The following is a 21,327-nucleotide window of genomic DNA, read 5'->3' as shown; positions in this document are numbered from 1 at the left end:
CCCCCTCCCAATTGCTGCAGCTGTAGGTCAACAGCAGTGACCAGCACCCAACCCTGGGCCCCTCCCCAGCCCACATTTTGACTCCACTGACAGTCTTGCTCTTCCCCTCTCCTGCCCCCACCTCCCACCCTGTTCAGCAGCTCTGCCACAGGAATCACCCCTTGCTTTCTTGGCTCCCCCTGCCCAGACCCACCTCCTTTCTCATATTCCTGGTGCTGTCCCAGCAGTTCCTGCACAAGACTGTCTTTCCCTCCCCACTTTTGACAGGGTCACCCCCCATGGACCAAGCACCCCTCTGTGTCCCAGGGGTCGGTAAAGCCACCAACAGCACAGCCAACAGCTCAGACACCCACCCCTCTGCTCCTGAGCAAGCTACAGACCTGCTGCTGCCCCTCAGCCCACCTCAGAGTCACACCAACAGCTATTCCCGATCTCTTGAGGATTAGAAGATACACAGCCCTGCCTGATACTCAGCACCAAGGAACTGCTGTCACCTGGGCTCCAGGTCTTCAGCATCAGTGCTATGCTTCGTACGGTCTATGTAGTGCTCAGGGTGTTTGCTAACTGCGTGGGTGGAGCCCTCCCACCTCGGAGTGAAAGCCACATTCTCCCAACTCTTGAAAACACGTCAGCCTTCCCTTCCACCGCTGTGCCAGTCACGGCTTCCCGCTCTGCGAGGGGTCTCTCCTCTCCAAAGCCATCCCCCCACCACCTCCCCGTTCTCCATCACGAACACAAGCGGCACCCGCGCCTATTCTCTGCCAGCCTCCCGCCTCCCCTTCAGCAGAAAGGGCTCGGTTTGCACCTCAGCCTGGAGCCACCGCATCTCCAAGCAAACATTTGGATGCTTTCTCCTCTCAGACCTTCCCTAACACCACGTATCAGACCCGAGGACCGGTGAGATCAGCCCCATCCCTGCTCACTAGCGGAAGGGTCCCGGGGTAAGCAGGTAGGACGCTGTGATTTTGGGGAGGAGGTGTGCATCGCCAAGCGAGTACCCAGCGCGGGTTTGATCACGACTCTTCCCGGCTTTAAGACCGGCAAAGGAAAACCGCTCAGCTGTTTGCCTTAAGACCTGACACACGGGGAGCTGCACCCTAATTAAGTGTCCTGCTATTAACAGGCAAGACGACCACTCTACCGCCCAACCACCCAGCCGGACCCCTCGATAGCTGCCCACCCCCCTCCCCCGGGGAAGGCAGAGCCGGGCCCGGCCGGCGGCAGAGGGCAGCGCTGCCCCGCTGCAAGCGCCCGGGGACCCCCGGGGACCCCCCCACACACCTTCCGACGCCGCTCTCCGCCCGGTGCTGGCTTCGACACTTCCCCCTCCCCACTTCACCGCCCCCGGCTCTCCCAGTTACATCTGGCCGTGAGATCCGTTTCCGTAAAAATCACATATATATATATATATATTTCTTACAATAACCAAATACAGTGCCTCTAAGCTGCGCAGTTCCCGCGGCCCCGCGCCGGGCTCCGCGCGGGCCAGCGCGCCCCGGGCGCCATCGGCTGCACGACCCCGGCCCCGGCGCTCCCGCTCGCCAGTCTCCGCCTGCCTTCAGTATCTGAACGTGCGGGAGAACGATGCCGCCATCCGCTTTCCAGCCAAAAACCCAAGGGAATCCGACGGGAGGAGCCCCGGGCCGCCCCCGGGGTCCCGGCGACTAACGGCCCTTCTTCCCCAGGGCGGTCCGGGCGTGTTTGAGCTGTTTGGCCGCCTGCATTTTGGAGAGGGGGCAGTACTTGATGGTGTGGGCATTGTCGCCGCTGGCGCCACAGAGGGGGCAGGTGTAGCGCCGCAGCACCGGGCAGAGGACGCGGCCGTCGGGTCCCTTGAGGATGTGGGTGGTGTAGAGGGCCACGGCCTCCTTGTTGTTCCTGCAGAAGACGCAGACCTGCAACTCGGGTTTGAGGAGGCGGGAGGCGGCCCGCGGGTGGGTCGGCAGCCGCCCCGTTACCACCACGCCGCCCCAGGAGTGGGGCGAACCCTCCCGGCCCGGGTGCTCCCCCGAGCAGTCGAAGACCACGGCGGCGGGACCGCCCCGCCCGGGAAAAGGGCTGAAGTCGGCGAAGCGCTCTTCCAGCAGCCCCTCGCCGTGATGGTGGTGGTGGTGGTGATGATGGTGGTGGTGGTGATGGTGCCCGCACAGGTCCAGGTCGTGCAAGTCCAGCGCGCCCTCGAAGTACGGCCCCGCCGCTTCTTCCTCCTCCTCCTCTTCTTCCTCCTCCTCCTCGGCCGGCGGCACGGCCGCCGCCACCACCACCGAGGGGGGCTCGGCGCCGAAGCCCTTGCCGGGGCGCACGGCCTTGGTGATGAGCGTGGCCAGCCCCAGGTAGTCGTTCCAGGAGTTGAAGACGTTCCCGCAGGCGCTGTGGCTCCGGCCGCCGTAGCGGGCGCCCGGTAGGCACTCCACGGGCGGGAGGTGCCGGTGTTGCTCCAGCTTGCCGCCGGGGAAAGCCTCCATGGGGGCCGCCCGCTCCGCCGAGCGCGGTGCCGGGCTGGGCTGCGCCGGGCGCCCGTCCGCACCCCCCGGGCCGGGTCCCACCGCGCTCCGGCCGCTCCCGCCGCCGCCGCCTCTACGAGCGCGCGGCCGCGCGACGCGCATTAAATACGGGGCGGGGGCGAAAGTGGGGGGCGGCCGCCGCGCTTCCATTGGCCGTCGGTCGGAGCCCCCTCTCGCTCATTGGCTGCCCGGTGGGCGGTGGGGAGGGAAAGGGGCGGGGCGCGGGAGAGCGCGCGGTGGCGCGCGCGCTGGGGGCGCAGGTGTGGCGGCCCGTGGGCGCGGGGGGTGTGTATGTGGGGTCTGGTCTGTGCCCGGGTTCGGGTCCGCGGAGCCCCCGAGCCGCTGGGGCCTGGCTGGGGAGCGGGAACACCGCGGGGGGTTCACGGAGCTGTCCGTGCGGGCCGGGTCCGGCAGCTCCCAGCCCCGCTGGGAACGAGCGGAGCCGCTCGGAGCGGGCAGAGCGCCGGCACGGACACCCTGAACAGAGCCGCGCAGGGATAAAGCGGGTTCGGGGGTGCGCAGCCCAAAGCGGAGGGCGATTAGTACCTGTTAAGCTCGTTAAGGGCAACAGGTACCTTCCCGTAGGTGCCAGTGAGCTGCGCGGGGCAGAGCTGGCTGCTGCCGTGGAGCCCTCACGGGCGGTGGGCTTGATGGGCTCCATCTCACTGGGCTTGGGCTTCTGACGGGTGCGTGTGCTCACTGGGGGCTGTGGGACCCGCCCGCTAGACAAAACCCCCTAAAAAGGGCTGATCTATGCTACCTGTGGTCCCTGTGCGAGGGACCCCGCGCAGCAGGGTGGGCAGGGGTGACCTGCAGCACCTGCCCGGTGAGCCTCCTGAGCCTGGGCTTCCGTGGGCCAGTGCTCATCCTCTGCCCCGTGCCTGCGGAGCAGATGCCATGGGGCTGGACACAGGCCCACGATGGGTGACACAGGTCCCCTTCCCTGCCCCTGATGACTCCCAGGCGGTCTGGTCCCCCAGGAACCACATCCTCCTCCACAAAGCATCAGCTGAGTGCTTTTCCGTTTGGGAGAGAGGAGTTAAAAATGCAGCTGCAACTAAAAATCCTGTTGATTTCCACCTCCTGATAAGAGCTGCTGTGTTGGGCATCGTGGGGGGAGTTTTGTCAGTGGTGAATCTGTCTCCCCTGTGCAGGGCCTTGATTTGTGGGTCTGACAGGTGCTCCCCTGGCAGGTAAAGCAGCTTTACAGAGTGGCTGGTGTGCAGCTGAAGTTGGCGGGTTTCATGAGCTCAGGTACCAGAAATACCTCTCGAGGGGCAGGCTCCCTGCACCCCAGGGCTTTGATACGCCTCTCCAGCTGTGTGAAGTGGCTGGGAAGTGGGTGTACCCAAGGACCAAGATGGCTGCAGGGCGTGGAGCCAGCTGGAAGTGGCATTTCAGGTCGTGGATGCTCTCGATGGAAAATGGGGGTCCTTTCTGGGCTGAATAATTTAGTGAAAGAACAAGTCCTGGTCTGGAGCCTCACTCATGGTGGGACACGGTTCTGCAGCAGGTGACCATGGGGACAGTTCACAGTCGTGTGGCGTCAGGCTCAGCCTAGAGCTCTTCTCAGAGACCCAGTTACGTGACGGGCCTTTTCTCTCTGCAGCGAGCATTTTGGGGCCTGGACAGTGAGGGACAGGGATGTTACCTCTCTGAACACGGATGGACAGCCTGGTTTTCACGAGGGGTCAGCGCCTGCAGGGCAATGGCAGAGGTGGCAGATGTGTGAAACAGCGCAGGGCGGTAAGTCAGAGTGGTCGAGCATCACATCCTGGGGCAGTTCTTGGTGCTCATCTTCTGCTCTAGACGTTTTTAAAAGGAAATCTTGGAGGGCAAATCATTTCAAATCACTTTGTGCTGTAGCAGTGTAAGATAGCACAGGCAGAGAGGAAAACAGTCCCGTTCCCCTCACTGCTGATGCAGAACACAGAGCAGTATACAAAATACCCATGCTAGACAACTATGGTGAAGGATAGATGCCCATCACCAGCACTGCAGCGACAGCACCCTCTGTTCGACTGACAGCTCTGGCAGGGCTCACATGTGCTGGCAATCTGAGCGTACCAGGAATGTTGCAGAAGTTATTTCGCTGCTTTCCCCACCCAGGCTTTTGCAAACAGCCCCTCACGTTCCAGGTGTTGAGAAAGACCCGACAGATCCACTCAGGCTCTGGGTCCCTGCAGAGCTGTCAGGCATCATCAGGCTACGTCCGACCTCACACAGGCTCGTTGGGTGAGGGTTGAGTCGGGAACGCTGCTGGCGACGTTGGGACAAGTTGATGTCTGGGTGAAACCCTTTGATCAGGGAGTTTCAAACAGTACACAAAACCCAGAGCAACTGATGGGCAAGTAGCTGCAGTGGGAAGGATGCACGTTCACGTTTCGGTGTTCTGGGAGGATGGTTTTCATCGGAAATGTTGAGAACTGCATGAAAAACTGCTGCCTTGTCCTCAACTGGAGGTTGGGACTATTTCTTACTCTACCCCAAACTAGCCTTTTGGCAGCCCTGTGACAGCATTAAACCACAGCTGTCTCAGTGGTGTCTTATGTGAGCTTTTGTGGCAAGGCTGCACAGCAGCCCTGGAGAGCTATGGGCTGGAGCCTGTGTGACAAACAGCTGTTGGCACCATGAGTTCAACACCACGGGCCAAACTCTGCCCAGTGAAGGGGAAAGTTTTCCACAGTCCCCCAGAGCAGCAAGAAGCCACGTCATGTGTTTAAACAATTTTGAGTACAGGAAGCCATTGAATCTGCTGGGAGCGAGTAATCTGCTTTGGGAGGGTGCACCCCACTGTCCATGGGGCTTTGTTGAGCCCAGGATCACTCCTGGGAATATATATACACATTACATTAAAGCCTATGGAGCTGTGGTAGTGGTCAGCAGTGTACCTGCTCCTGGATGGAGCTGAGGTGCTGTGGATCACCAAACCACAGGTGCAGCATCCCTGGACATCGCTGCCTCCCCGGGAAGCCTCCTGTGGGGCCAAAGAGACGTGGAGCTGCTCTCACACACACCAACAGCAAGCAGGTCAGCGAGGTCTTTGTGTAGGGCTGGAGGGAAGATTGCTTCCCTCCTTCCCTCATATTAAAGGAAAAATGGTCTAACAAGTCATTTAACAAGAAGGATAGAAGGATTTAAGCACGGAGTTGGGGGGGGAGGGGGTTGAGTGCATGCAGGACAGCTGTCAAGTTTAGAGAGGAGATTAGCGGTTCATTTGAGAGATACATGAGGAAAAAGAGCTTACTCCAGGGGGGCTGTTAGCTCCCTTGAGGCTGGGGAGGATTTAGTGTCTGCGAGCGGTGATGTATTGTGCGTGTTATGAAGCTTGCCATCCCAGCAGCTTTGACATGTTCCAGCTTTTCTTTAAAACCCCCGTGGATGTTAAAGTGACTTTTATTTAACAGGGGAGATGTTGACAAGCTCTCCCAGGAGGCTGGCGAGTTCTCAAAAGGGTATTTTAAAATATTAGCTTCTCCTCTGCTTTTAGAAGTGGGGTTCTTTCCCCCCCCTTCCCCTCCTCTGGAGTATCAAGGGGTGGTTTGTTTCTGACAGCACCAAAAATACATTAGGTGTCTGCTGACTCGGAAAGATATGCCCTGTGCTGGTTGGACTCCCAGCCTTGTGCTGGGGGGATCTTATCTAAAGCTTTTGGCTTAACAGATGATGCTTGTGTTTGGAAAGCTGAAGTTTACAGCACAGAGCGATCCTTCTGTTTAGAAGATTGGAAGCAGCTGGTGGGACTAACGTGGGGCGAGTTAGGTTTCAGCGGAGGATGCAAACACAAGTCATGAAAGCAGAGCTTCAGCTTGGAGTCAGAGGCTCCAGCACTGACATTCGATGTGCTCATGGGATAACTGCTTTCCCCACTTCTTCCCTTCTAGAAAGGGAGAGGGTTTACGTTGTGAGTGCCCGTGGGCTGGACGTGCTGGCAGGGGGCTCTGGGGAGGAAGCCCCAGCTCTGCATCGGAAGGTGGGGAGCCCCCAGGCACGGTGGCTCTCAGGTGTTGGGGAAAGGAAGGCTTGAGCTGGCATGGGGGTCAGTAAGAAACGTAATGAAATGATTCTAGCCCTTTTTAACTATCAAAAGTACACCAGGGTGGAGGGTTAGGGAAGCAAAAGCCAGCTGTGAAATGCAACTTTGGCTTTGGGAATCTTTCTTTGAAGATGTGCTTTTGCTTTTGTAGTGTGGAAGCAGCTGATCCTTCCAGGAGGTAGAAATCTGATTGCACAGGAGGCAGCAGTGGTCTCTGGTCCATACTTCTGCCTAACCAAACCATCAGGTGTTTCTCTACCAGGGTATCAGACTTCTCCATGGTGAAGACCACAACTGCACTGGAGGCAGGAGTTACTGTCCAGATCTGCTGTCTTCGGCCACTTTGGAGTTACAGGACAGTCCTCAGGGAGCTGCAGGAAATGTTTGTCCAGGCAAACAGAGCTGGTGGGGAATGTCACGTATTTTTAGCTGGCTTTTAATTTGATTCAGCCATCGAAAGTGCAGTGCACAGCGGTGGCCGGCTCTCTAAGAACTGCTGCTCTGTCTCTTTGCACGCAGACAACTGGAAAAAGCTGAGAGGAAAAAATGAAGGTGCTTCCAAAAGTACATTGTTGCCTGGTTAAGAGATAGCAGGATCACAGAATCACAGCATTGTAGGGGTTGCAAGGGACCTCCAGAGATCATCGAGTCCAACCCCTCTACCAAAGCAGGTTCCCTAGGACAGGTCACACAGATAGACATCCAGATGGACATCCTGCCCCAGGATGTTAGTCTCTGTTTCGCAGGTGTAAAACCAGAAATGAATAATCTTATTTAACTGCAGGCTTTGATAAATTACCCCAGCTGAAAAACCTGGAGTAAAATCTTGAAGAGCTAGCTCATAACCCGGGCACTGTACAAGCTGGGCTTTGGATCGCACGGAGGATCCAAGTAGCGGTCGTGTCACTAGTGTGCACGCTGTAGCAAGAGGGTTATATGGGCAACCTAAGCGTGGCTCTCCTTGACTGATGGGTGCTTGATTTCCCAGCAAAATGACATCCTCTTCCCTATTCTGTTGCATCTCAAACGATGGCATCTTCTGCATCCGGCCGTGGTTTGAACTGTAGCGAGAGGCATGCGTGGGGGCAGCGTGGGGGCTGCGAGGCGACAGCTGAGCCCTCTCCAGGGCTGACAGCAAATAAGAGGAGAACAGACTTCACCTTTTAGGGGCTGACAGTGCAGAGAGGAGAGAAACTAATTTTCCTCTCCCCCAGAGAAGTTTGTCAGCTGAAGCTGAGCTAGTTTTTAGAAGGCAAAGATTTTTTTTCTGCACCCAGACCTTCTCAGGTCTTCAAATGCAGAGTGCTGCTGAAAGCCTTGGGGATAGTACCTGTGAAAATAAATAATAATCCATTCCAAGGCTATTTCTACAGTCAGGAATGTATCTGCTCTAAGTATCGTGGCTGATAAACAGTAGAGCTCTTGGCTCTTTCGTCATCTCTTGCAAATGCTTGGAATTTAAAGGAGAATGCAGAGGATGTAGATGACCAGCCAGGGTTTTGACTTGCCCATCCAAACTACTGCAGAACAAAAATAGAAGCCAAGAATCAAATGTTTATCTGCAGAAGCATTTTTTTTAATATATTTTTCCTGAGGATATATTAACTCACTTTAATACCTCACAGAGAAGAATGTCAAAGTAGCAAGGAAATCCATCTCTGCTGTTTATGAGAAAATCAGTTTTAATGAAAACTGAAAGGGCTTTTTGTTGAAGAACAATTTGTGTTTATGCATGTTATGAATACATCAGGGAAGCGTAATAAATGCTGTAAGCATCTCAGTTTCTAAACATCGAAGGAGGTTTCCCTCTTACAGCTACTCAGACACGTTGAAACTGAAAACCAGGTTCTTCTGTAAAGACCCCATGAACCTGAAATAGCACAGAGAAGGTGTTAACTTTACAGTTTTATACTGAATTAAATCAAACTCTATATATTTTTGGACTTTATTGTTACTGGATGTCTCTGGATGTTATTGGATGTTACTGGATGAAGTGACCAAGGTGGGATGGGTGTGTGAGGACCTACAGCTCTCTGATCCACGTTGAGCTGCTCGACCACAGCCAGTGCGACTGCGCCCACCAACACCAGCCTGTGACCCGTCTGGTGTGTTTTGAAATGCTGAGGTCAAAATCCTGGCTCTCTCATCTCCACTGCAGCCAGGGTTTCATCTTTGGAGCTTCCAGTGGTTACCATCACACGCCTCTGTCCGAGCCTGCCCCAGGAGCTGTGTGCTGGGGGGCTCATGCTGTCAGTGCCCCTTGGAGGGACTGGTATTTTGGAGGTTTCACACATCGGAATTGGAAGTGTCGGTTGGCTTCTCCTGTGTGTAACGCTGTTTCACGCTTTCTTTTAGCCCCAGGGTACTAATAAATGAAACCCCAGTTCAGTGAACACTGAAGTACGTGCTTCCCCTTGCAGACCTTGCTACGGAACTCACGGGCTTTCTCAGCAGTGGCAGTTTCTGTTAGAGCTCAGGGGACTGTGGAGGATTTAAAGCACAGAGGTGCTGCGGTGACTTGCAGTGCAGAGTGAAGAACCTGGGCTGGCCAAGACTTGGCGTACCGATCGCATGGCACGCTGCCTGTGCTTTCTTGTCTCTTGTGTAAGGTCATGCACATGGAAGCCCAAGCCAGTGAGACTGGGAAAAAGCCAAGGCTTTCTGCTTCAGACGTCTTCGGATTCACTGAAAAGAATCCCAGAATCCCAAGGTTGGAAAAGACCTTTAAATTCATCGAGTACAACCATTCCCATCCTATGCTAAACCATATCCCTAAGTAACTCATCTACCCCTCTGTTAAACACACCCAGGGAAGGTGACTCAACCCCCTCCCTGGGCAGCCTGTTCCACACCCCAACAACTCTTTCAGTAAAATTTTTTTTCTAATATCTAATCTGCCCCTGCCCTGGCACAGCTTCTTGCCATTCCCCCTTGTCCCATCACCTGTCACCTGGCTGAAGAGACCATCACCCACCTCTCTACAACCTCCCTTCAGGTAGTGGTAGGCAGTGATAAGGTCTCCCCTCAGCCTCCTCTTCTCCAGACTAAACATTCTCAGCTCCCTCAGCTGCTCCTCAGAGGATTTGCTCTCCAGCCCCTTCACCAGCCTGGTTGCCCTTCTCTGGACTTGCTCGAGTGCCTCAATGTCCTTCTTATGGTGAGGAGGCTAGAACTGGACACAGCACTTGAGGTGCAGCCTCACCAATGCCGAGTACAGGGACACAATCACCTCCCCAGACCTACTGGCCACACTATTTCTGATACAAGCCAGAATATTTAAACAAAAACTTTGGCTAGACATTCTACATTCCTTCATGTGTTCCTCCTCTCCAAAAATGACTGCTCCAGGATATACTTTGAGAGGGTTTCATACTTTCATGAGGATTTATTGCTTTTAGTTTCTGAAGGGGGTTCTGAACCTGAATTACTGAGCTCTAGTGTGCATTTCTAGCAGCGACAAGAATTCCAGCAGAATTTCTGAGGTCTGCCTGCCTGATTAAACCCAGCAAAGGATCCTGCTAAGCTCCTAGGCAGAGCCAGCCATTTCAAGGACTTTAAAGACGACCACAAATTCAGTTCTGAAGATTTCTTTTCTATTATTGTGTGAAATTTTGTCAAGCAGAAGGCATATATATGAGTCGATCCATATAAACATCATGTGCACGTGCAAGTCAGTAGTTAAGTTCCTGATCTATTAATTTCACATGGTGAGGAAGGTAGCATTTCTCCTGACAACTTGATTAAATCTGTAGAAAATTCCTGGTGAATAACAGTCATTGCATCTTTTTGTCAAGCCAATAAGTGTGATTTAACTCTAAGGGAAATCTTACTGCAAGCAACCAAAGAAAATCAGACTTGCACTTGAAAACTACCACGCTGGGTCTCTGTTTTGTTGTTTGGGAAAAGGAGTAAGCAGGGGGTTCTTCCTTGTTCTTCTTGCTTGGTGGTGCTGATTTTCTTAACCTGAAATTGAGGTTGCCTCTGTTGGGAAGAACAGCTCTGGCCAAGAAAGCAATGAAATGACTCAAGAATCTGCAAGTCAAGAAAACAACAGGAAATATTTTTTAATCCATCTTAATGTTTTATGTTTCTGATACATCCTGGCATCTTTTGTCTCCTCAGAACTCATAGTTAATGTCAAGACTTAGGATTTTGGGAAAGGAGGTTGTCATTAAAGATGCAGCTCCTTCACCCTGAGATTTCCAGCAAATATGTTTAGGGCGTTGGGTGTATCTTCCAGCTGAACAGGAGATTGGGGTTTGAGCCTGACCCCCACTGATCTCATGGGAAAGGAGACATGATCTCAGCTCTGAGTTGTTTCTCAGAGCATTCTGTGCTGTGCAAGAGGGCGAATGCCCCTCAGATGGTTAATGTAAACTGTTAATTGGTTTGGGAAGGGTTCCTGGAGGTCTCTGAGGGTCAGGGCTTGGGCTCCAGCGGTCTGCCCCCTCTTGGGTGCTGTGCTCTGTGGCTTGGTGCTTGTGTCAGATGAGAAGAGGGGAATTGTGGCAGAGCCTTCTCCCTGGGGAGGCCCCAGTGTGGTGGAGTGGCTGGTGTTTCTGTTGATGTTCAATGGTGCCAGCACCACCAGCACTCACCCCAGTGCCTGGCCAGGGCACAGGAGGTACTGCCTCCCTCTCCATGCTCTCCAGCACAGTGTGTATCTCCAAAGGTCTTTTCCTTTGTTCCTCAACTGTGCCCTTCTCCCACTCATCTCATGGCCACACTCATGGCTTAGGCTGGGACACCAGCCCCGTCTGTCCCCAAGGCTTTCCCTCACTCCCTGGACTACGGGGTCCCTCTGGCAGAGAGGCTGGGGTGTAGCTACTCCTGCCCACCCATGCCTCTTACCCCGGGGAGCTGGGTTACCCCACATGCCCTTGGATGACATGTAAGACTGAGTGCTCCCATGTGCAGGTCCCTGTGGGCAGCAGTGTGAGCAGATGGTGATCTGCACTTCGGCATTGCACATCCCTTGGGAATTGGCGTTAAGTTTCCAGATACGTGTGCTCCTGTTTTCTCACAAATCCCACTCCAAGCCTGACCCTGAGAGCATGACTTCATTTATGCTTTCGGTAAGAACTCTCTTGTCCAAACCTTTGGGTGCTTTTCATTTATTATTTTCTTTTCCTGAAGGGATAAACCACTAATTACACATGGAAACGGTACCTCAAAGATCCATCCTAATAGTATAATTGTAGTAGCAAAGCAACTGGTATGATTATGTGCATCGTTGCACTTTTCAGCCATTAACCAGCTTTTCTTGGTTAATGAAGTTAGTAAAACCTTAGAATGTGCTTTGCTGGAATATATCCAGTGGAATCTCATTATCACCTACAAGCCTCTATAATTGGGGTGATAATGTGCAAAACGTTCTATTGCTGACAAACGAGGCGGGATTGAAAGGGGGTGAAGTTCTGCCCTCAGGTGCAAGTGATGGATCTGGGGATTTTGGTGTGTGTTTGTGGAACGCCTGCAGCCCCATGCCTGAGTTTGGGGCAGGCACATTTAGGGCAAGAGGAGGTACAGTTGGAGTGAGTCTAGTGGCAAAATTAATGAGAGCTGTGACCTCTCAGGATAGGTAGAAAGAATTGGTGCTGTTGAGTCAGGAGAGACTGCAGTGAGGCATGAAAATGGTCTTAAACGCCTTCAAAGGAGGGTATAATCTGTTCTCCATGATCCTGTTGGATAGGACACAGAGGAATGGGCTTAACGCGCGGTGAGGGCGCTCGACACTGGGTATTAGGGAAACACAGATGGATAATTAAGGGCTGGTTGAAATTGCTTGGAGCAGGGTGCATCAAAAGACGAGTCTCCACTGTTGGTGGGCACCAGGAGGAGGTGAGGGAGGTGTCAGCAGAGGTGTCCTCGGTGTAGGCAGCAGGGAACCGAAGCACCAGTGGCACCACTGTGATGCTATTCTATGGTTTGAGGAACATGCTGAGAGACATGAGGTCTACTTGGTGCTTGCACAAACACAGACCAGACCTGCCAGGAGGATCTGTGATCAGGAGTATCCACGTACTCATTACATACTTGGAATTACTATCAGGACTGCTGACAGAAGGGAGAGAAGACTGTTGGTGTTATAAAAAGCAAAAGGGAACATTGCTGTTTATTTCCTTGGGTGATACAGGTCACAAGGCTGCTTCTGCTTCTGCTTGTTTGAATTTCAGTGGGGATTTTTAGGAAAAAACAATCCATATGTTATGAAAAGACCCTAGCAAAGAATCACCCTGCCTGCTCCAGCTCTGGCTTCAGTAATAAATCCATTATTTGCACTGTTAAACACGTGCCTTGTCTTCCCAGTCAGAACTTGTCTGGTTTTGGTGTCAAGTTTTTCCTATGCTAATTGAGGACCTGGACCTCAAAATTGCATTCTCCCTGCAAACATTGTTAGTCTCTAACCAAGTCATCTCTTAACCTCCTCTCTTCATAAGCTAAATGGATTGAGTTCCTGCATCTGTAACTGTAAAGACTGCTTTTCCATCCTTCATATTCCTCTCTGAACTCTCTGCAGCTTGTCAACATCCTTTATGAATCGTGGGCTCTAAATTTAACCCGGCCTCCAGCGGGAATTATGCCAGTAATGCCAGGAGCATGGGAAGATTTCCATTCTTTACTACAGCACTGTACTCAAATGTTGTGTACAGCTGAGTGGGAACATAAAAAAAAGGGTCGGACCCAAGGTTCATCTAGCTCAGTGTTTTGTTTCTGCTGCTGGCTTGTAGTGGGTGGATAGTGAAGGGTGATGTTTCCCTGCATAGTGCCCCCCTCCTTTATCTTTATAAAATAAGCACACAATCTGAAATTCCAAGCAGATCCTTTGGTATTTATGCTTTTGGTGTCTAAATGGGCTCTTAACGCCTGTTGGTTTTCAGCATTTGTATCCTGTGCTGCCCCGAGGAGTTAAGCTGTAAACCAGAAGATTTGTGTCTTTGCAAAGAGTCTGGGAGAGGATATTTTTAAATCACAGCAGGGCCCTGAGAAGGGAGGGAGGGTGAGCGCCGCGGTCCAGACAGAGGGACAGCGCGTTCCTGCTCCTCGGGGATGGTGCCTGTCAGCAGGCAGGCTCTGCAGAGGCTGCCCCACCAGCCCTGTACCTGACAATCCCAAGGGCACCCAGAGCCAACTCGGGGTCCTGCCAGGCTTGCTGGAGCTCTGGCAGCATCCCCCTGAGTGCAAAGGAAGGAGTTAACACACTGTTCCTAATGTCCCTTCACCTGCAATGACTGTCCTTGTGCTTAGCTGACGAACCACTGTGATCCCCAGATCTGTTGTCGTGTCTCTGACTCCCCAGACAAACCCCTGCCTCTTGTGCATGTGGAGATGGGGGGCTAGACTTGGACCCATGGAAGCAGACAAGGCTTCCTTGCCTCCCTGCAGCTGTGCGACTCAACCCACTCCCTGGCAGCAACAAATCCTCTCCCTCCAGTTATCACACTGCTGCATTGTCTCATCTGCAACTTTCTTAGGGCATGATTTCATGTTTCCTTCAAGTAAGGATGCTACACAGCTGAGAGCAGGTCACCGTGGAGCTTCCTGAAACCTACCAGGTGATGATTCCTTGTTTACACTTACACTTGGAGATTTATCAGCCAGTTTTCATGTTACTTGCAGAGCACCCACTTAGTTCTGAGCTGCTCTAGTTTCTTATCAGGTATTAGGTTGGGTGTGGCACAGAATTTTGTGGCATCAGTGTTAGCATATGTGTCAAGACACTTCAGCATCCTACAGTTTAAAGGCAGGGAGACAGTTCAGTGGGATGTACTTGCTGCAAACACATGCCCTGTGTTTAGGCACTGTTGTTTTATTAGAGCCCTTGGGCTGCTGGAAGGATGAAAGAGTGGGAATTTTGGACCATTCCAATAGCAGACTAACTAAAATGAGGTATAATCCAGGGTCATGGAATTTTATTTATGAAACTTCCATGGAAAAAGCTAGCTTTCCAATGATAGAGTCAGTGCTAGAGGGAGGAATGGATTTATTTGTCTTTCAAGGCATTGCTGGCACACAGATAACCAAAGACACATGTGCTTGTGGTGAGCAAGACTGGCGATGAGGAAATGTATTTTACTGCTGGGAAGGGAGATCAGGAAGATCCATTGCTTTAAGTACTTGAAAGTAAGAGCAGAGCCAGTTGAGGGATGGAGAAGAAACTATTTTAAAATATTTAAATCCTGTGTTCTGAAAAGGCAGCACAGTCAGTGATACAGGGCACTTAGCTGATGTGAATGCACACACGGAAATGGAAATGCAGATTTCCAGAATGTCCTTGGATCCTTCAAGAAGACAAGCTCAAATTCTGCTCCCTCTAAAAGTAATGGGAAGACTTCTGTTAGCTTTATCCTTCTTTATTCATTTATTGTAAGCATATGATTGAGATAATTGAGACATGAAGAGCCATGGTGACCATATATTCCAGTATATTTGTCTCATTACTCAGGTAAAAGGAGGAAAAATCACCATCATAACTTCCCACTGCTAGGGAAGGATGAGTGCCACACACTGTGGTTGGGTGTTATTTACCCTGGTGTGAGAAAGGAATTGCTTTGGAGTTGGGTTTGGGTTTTTTTTTTTTTTTTGCATTGTTTGTATAAATATTTTACTCATTTGTTACCATTTGTTCTGGTAACTTGCCAACTCTGGGCACTTGGACTTTTGTTTGAGCAGCTGAGGAAAGCAGAACTATTTGTTCATAAGTATGATTACTTGTGAAAAGATTCCTCTACCATTCGAATTTCTGGAGGGGAAATCATCTTGATTTTCTCAGCAGTTTTGTTGTAGATTGATGAATCTGAATGCTCTTCCCATTTGAAAAAAAGAGAAAAAACTAAAAGGGAATGTGAATAAACACTATTGTTTCCTAAACTAATAAACAACTTCCCTCTAAGCTTAACACCCAGATGTTATAAAAATGGAAAGTGCAAGCTACTGAAAGCCAATATTATTGAACTGATCTTACTCAAGGCCATAAAATAGCAATGATAATAAAAAATGAGCAGTTCTGAGATTTGGTTGGCTTTTTCTTTAAATTTATGATGCTCCTGAGAGCCTAGATACACATTACTCGTGTATTGGAACCAAAGAGCATCCCTTTGAAAGGAGTGTACTCGTAAGCTTCGTGCTGAAATGGAAGCTTTTCACACATGTGGAATCCATCAGCATTTGAGCAACAGTTTTAAAACCCTATGGTTAGTTCAAAATGCTTCTTAGTGTTGCTTCAGCAGCCGTAGCTGTCAGAACTATAAAGCTGGCCTGTCTTGGCCTTGGTGAAATGAAACATTGAAAAATGTGCATTTTAACATTTCTAATTACTTACAGAAACTGTGAGGAATTGTTAACGTTTTACTATCTTATTCTGACACTTGCCAAGTTGCACCCAGCTCTGGATGTGTTGCCCTGTCGCTCCTGAACCCCTCACAAGGTAGATTCACCCGCGCGGAATCCAGATGGTTTCAGTTAGGGGGTTGTTGTGATCACAGCCACCGCTGCGGTGTGGAGGGATCCTAGTGCAGTGGGAAATGGCAGCGTCTGTGGAAGAGGGAGCGGTTTTCATTCATCTGCAAATGAAGAGAGAGGTGAAATCCTTCCTAGAACAGGGTCGCTCCTTATTAATGGAGTTTTAATAAGTGCCAGGAGCCTTTTACTGTTGCCAGTTAAAACAGCGGGCAGAGCCACTGGGGTGGTGAGCAGCAATGTCGCAGAGTATCACAACATTGGAATTCAAAGATGTTCAATGTGCTTTGAAATGTAATAGTATATGAGGGTCAAAGTTACAATGAAATGAAAGAAATACAATTTGAATTAATTGTTCTTAAATTCTGGGACTCCTCTGAATGGGGTTGTGGTGTCTCTGATTTACCTTGAGCCGACTTTGCCAGTGACACTGAGCTAATATTTTAATGTATACAGGATCTATATAAATCCAGAATTGAACTGTGTAATCTGTGCTGGACCGTGGAGGTGATTGGGCTTTTTCTGTGTTACTTACTCCACCCCTGCCCCTCTTCCCATTTCTCACATCAGATAAAACATAACCATCCTTTCAGCATTTAATCTTTTTCAAACAGGACAGAGATGTTTCAAAAACCCAGCTCATCTTTAATCTGCTATTTGGAAAGACCTGCTCCTGTAAACACTATGTGGAGTGGCAAATGGCACCCAAACCTTTGGAAGTTTATTAAATGCAGCCTGAGGGCAGGCTTTACACCCCTTGCTCCCTAGCGACAGATAGCTGCATCTACTTGAAGGAGGTTGGTTGCTTTGTAAAAAATATCCTTCATAGAAGAGAAATTGTGAGTTGGGTCTTTAAGATGTTTAGTGTGGAATTTTTGCGTGTCACTGGTTTCCATGTCTTTGCAAAACAGCTAAAATATTTTCTCTTGTAGGCTTCTGTTGTTTTCCTCCACTGTTTGCTAACATGTTAGGAAGAGATCAGACACATTTTTATCTCATTGTAAAGAAGAGACTTCCATGGAAACCAGGGTGGATACTCCAGGGAAGCCTGTCAAGTAGTTTAAGGTCAGGAATCAACCTGCATTTAGGAGTGGGGAATGGGGAGCCTTGCAAGCAAGCCCAGGAGTGGTGTTGGGAGCTTTGGCTGCCTGTCCAGCCACGCTGTCCACCTCAGTCCAAGGCAGATGCTCTTTGCAAGTGACAGCCATCACGTAACAACCTATAATTATTTCAGCAATCTTTCTGCAACCATAACTTTGTCATTAAGTTACTGTAGGCAGCGAACACTGAGGCTGCCCACGGTGGGTTGAGCGTGGTTTGAAGCACGTCAGCATCTCTGGCTGTGACTATGGCTGGACTCTGCCCTCCTCCCTTCCCGTGGCTCTTAGCCAACGGAAAGCCCTGTTTTTGTATGTAATCATAATATTTTTCTTCTGTGGCTGTAAAAAAAAGCACGAGTTATCTAGCAGGGCTAATCCCAGGACAGTGGGAGTCCTGAAGTCATTCATTTACTAAAAAAAAAAAAGAAAAAAAGAAAAAAAAGAAAATCTGGGTTGGCTTTTTCTCACTCTGTGGAAAACCAGGGGATAACATGTAAAAAGGGAGGAGAGGTGTGACAAGAACCCAGAAAAACAGTACAGTTTGAGGCAATGTAAAGCATATGAGAGAATCTTCTGAATCAGGGTGATGGGAGGACAGGTGAAAATGTTTGCACAAAAGGCTCTTGATGTGCTTCCCCATTAATTGCAGAGCTGTGTGGGCTGGACAAAGGTGATTTTATATTGGTTTCACTGAAGTATCACAGTCTGCTCATGGGCCAGGGCCGCAGCAGGGCATCTCCTCACCATGCCCTCAGGGAAGCTTCAGCCGGTGGCCTTCAGGGACCCTGTGGGGAGGCTCCTGGCAGTGCTGTGCTAGCCAGAGGTGTCTGTGGGGTATCTGTGGGGAGTGTGTGGCAGCCAGGGGTGTCAGGCAGTGGGGTGGGAGGCACAAGCTGCCCTGGCACAGGCCGCAGTTGCCATTTTCCTGGCAATGTAAAGCAGTGCAGTGGCCAGGTGAGGCCTGGCAGCCCTGTCCTGTACAGTTTCATTTTATATTGGCATTGCCAAAATGTGGGTTTTTAAAAAATCTGTCAGCTAAAGGCAAGAGCCAAAGGCTGACGAATTATTTAGAGGGGAAAAAAAGGCACCCAGCAGTGTTTTACCTAATGCTGTTGGAGACAAGCCCCATTGCCACTGGGAGGGAGAAAGAGAAGAAAAAACAACCTCCAGCTGCCATCTCCTCAGCTTGATGCTGTCTCAGTTTTACTGATTTCTAGTTACTCGCCCTCTCTTCATGTTTATTTGTGACTTTCTGCTGGCAACGTCAGAGAGAAAATGTTATTTCTCTGTTTCTTTCAGAGGTCAATTAGACAAAGGTGACAAGAATTGTCAGGAGCGTTCAGTGGATTGAGTGGTGCCTCACACTGCTCATCCTGGGAAAGAGGTTGAAAATGGACACATGCTTAAGAAGAGGTGTGACCAGAGGCCAGACAGAGGGAAGAATTAAAACCAAGTCTTACCTGCTTGGTCCAGGGTGAGCCATGGAGTATTGGGACACCCTGCCTCCTTCTGGGTCTCTAATTTCGTTCTCATCATGGCCATTCAAGAGAACAACCTTGCTGGAGACTGAGTAAGCTGCGACTTAACAAGCTGCACGAACAAACATGAGCCACCAGGACCTTGGAAGGGACCTCTGGGCAAGGTCCCCCCATGTATGAGAAGCTGTAGTCCATTAGGCAGTGTGGTAATTGAAGGTGGGACTGAAGGAATGCCTGCCCCTCATTTCCCTGCATGGGCATGAAATGTTTATTGCCATCCAGCCACACTGTGCCCCTAACAGCTGTGGTTCATGCTGGCTTCTCTTCCTGTTTTCCAGGCAGACTGCTGTTGGGTAGGATGCCAGGGTGGAAGGATGCAGTGAAACTGCATTTGCTGCAGGTGCTGCTGAGACACCCAAAAGACTACTGTGATCCAGCTCTTCCATGCAGGCTTTTAAAGCAGGCACAGCAGGGCTTTCTCCATTTTAGTCTTTATATTTTACAAGCATTACTGTCACATTCATCACACTATGACCCGAACCGGTTGCATCTTCCAATGAGAAAGGGCATTTTTATCTCCTTTTTATGGCAAGTGACTCCTAAGGTAGAATGTGGCCATAGATTTTGCCCATAGTCACCTACTGGGGCTGTGAAAGAGCCTGGGATAGGTTTATTTCCCCATTGTGGGCCTTAATCATGAAAAAAATCCTTCCACTCTAGTGAAGCGAGTCACGTTGGGTAGCTGCTTTTGTGCCTATGTGCTTTAGTCCTGCAGTTCATAGACCTTGCTCATTAAACGGTCACATGCTGCAGACTGAATGCCAGGCCGATCTTCCAGCCTTGTGTTTGCAGGCTGGAAAGGGGAATGCTGGCATGAAAACCCTTGGCTTTCATTAGGCACTGTCTGAAATCAGCTAATCTCGTTTGAGTGAACATAGGAACTGTGATACCATAAACAGAGGGGTTTGGTGCTCGGGGTACACTGGGGAATATAGCCACATCAGAGACTGTCCTGGCTCTGATGAAGCCAGCAGCAGCCTCCCATGGGCTGGGAAACTATTTAAGCAAAGCCAAGAGAGCTGAAAGTGACGAGCAGAATGCTACTGACAGCTGGTAAATAATAATCCCATTTGGAAACAGTAAATGAAGAAAATACATTTGACCTTTGGTGTCTTTGGGGAGCTTTGTAATCCCCAGGTAGCAGGAGTTCAGGTGTCACTGCCAAGCTTGGGGGGTTATGATAAGTTATGAGCTGGTCTTGAAATATTTCTTCTCAGATTGCTATATTCCTTTCAGTAAGGAGCAAGCCACGTCATGTTTTCCCTTCAGCACGTCTTCATGGTGTGCCTCGCTTTCTTCTGACTCCCTTTGCAAGGCCAGCTGCAGGGACCTGGTTTTCTGCTGCTTTGGGAATTGTGCCCACGTTTGTGTCTGTATTGGCAGTGTGCATTTCTTCATGACAGCAATGGTCTTTCTGCTGGGTTTATCAGCAGCACGGAGCACAGGGGGGACTCCTCCCTGCTCCAGAGCAGTGTGAACCTGGTGATAGCAACCTCTGCCCCTGCAGAATACTTGCAAGGAGGTATAAACTGTCACACATCAGCCCAGGGGCTCACCTGTGGTTACAGGGTACATGACAGAGAGCCAGAATCATCTCATGTCTTCCATCCTCTACGCAGCAGCAATAATTTGAATGGTGCTTGTTGTACATCAGTTCATTTATGGTCCAACTCAGGCCTCACTGCAGTGAGGGATGTTTTTCGGGAGGCTTCTAGTGACTGTTCATTGGTTCTCAACCTGTTGTCAAGGCTGACATTGGTTGTTCCCTGCTTGTCTTGCAGCACAGCATCAGGAGCTGTAGCTCGGGGATCTTGTGGGTTTGTTGATGTACCTGGGGCAGGTGGGGAGCAGCTCAAACTGCTGGAGCAGCTCAAACATACATGGTGCCGTGGGTGCAGAACTGGCATATCACTATGTGTAATTACACTTGGGGTGTGGAGAAAAATAACTCAAGTGTGAAAGGAATATGTCTTAAAATGAGCATTTTGCTAAATGGATTTGCTCCTCTGATTCATTGCTCCAGTACAGGCTTTCAGCCTCCCCAGAGTAGCTCGTTGTTCACCCATTTTTGCTCTATTAATAAACATGCACAAGCACTTAAATGGAATAATGTGCCTCGTGGAGGGAAAAAAAGAAAAGAGAAAGAAAATGCAACACAACTTGATGTTTCTGTGGGGGAAAAAGACTGCACAGAGAAAACCAGTGCCATTCTGGTGGAGTTTTCTTCACTGAAGAAAATCTGCTGTTTAGGTTTAGCTCTTGAAGCTTTGCTGTGCGGGGCAAAGGCAGTTTGTATGCTCCTGTTGGTTAAGGTACATGACATCATTTTCCCCCAGATGTTTACTTTCCTCTCCCTTCATAGATGTTTCATATCAATCGAGTAATAATTTTCAGAGGTTTGTTTGTGTTGAGGTTAAATCAGTATCTAACAGGGAAGCTGGGTCAGGATCAGTCTCACAACACTCAGTGTGAACAGGGGGGCACGAAATAACGTTGGAGCAGACTGTAGTTGGGAGTGGAAGGCCAGGTTATGTGACATCATGAAAGAGCTTATTTATGAGGTCTTTGTTCTTTTAGATGAGTTTTTCTCTCCTTGAACGGCTCTAATTTGTGCAGCCACATCACTTGTAGGTGTGTAGGTGTGTTTGGGGATCACCTCCCCTTTTGTCCCCAGGTTGCTCTTTGGCCAT

General features: G+C 50.3%; 1 protein-coding gene across 1 annotated transcript; it reads right to left on the bottom strand.

Annotated features, from left to right (window-relative positions):
• Nucleotides 1-1,443: 1,443 nt before the first annotated feature.
• NANOS1 (nanos C2HC-type zinc finger 1) lies at nt 1,444-2,465 on the bottom strand (the record flags this gene model as incomplete). Its single annotated transcript, XM_084264529.1, has 1 exon — nt 1,444-2,465. The coding sequence occupies one exon, from the start codon at nt 2,463-2,465 to the stop codon at nt 1,665-1,667; it is 801 nt and encodes a 266-aa protein (XP_084120655.1). The 3' UTR covers nt 1,444-1,664.
• Nucleotides 2,466-21,327: the final 18,862 nt, after the last annotated feature.

Source organism: Gallinula chloropus (assembly GCF_964237585.1).
Source record: "Gallinula chloropus genome assembly, chromosome: 5".
Lineage (NCBI taxonomy): Eukaryota > Metazoa > Chordata > Aves > Gruiformes > Rallidae > Gallinula > Gallinula chloropus.
Note: the sequence above shows the minus strand (reverse complement) of the source record. Positions and strands in the feature narration are given on the sequence as shown.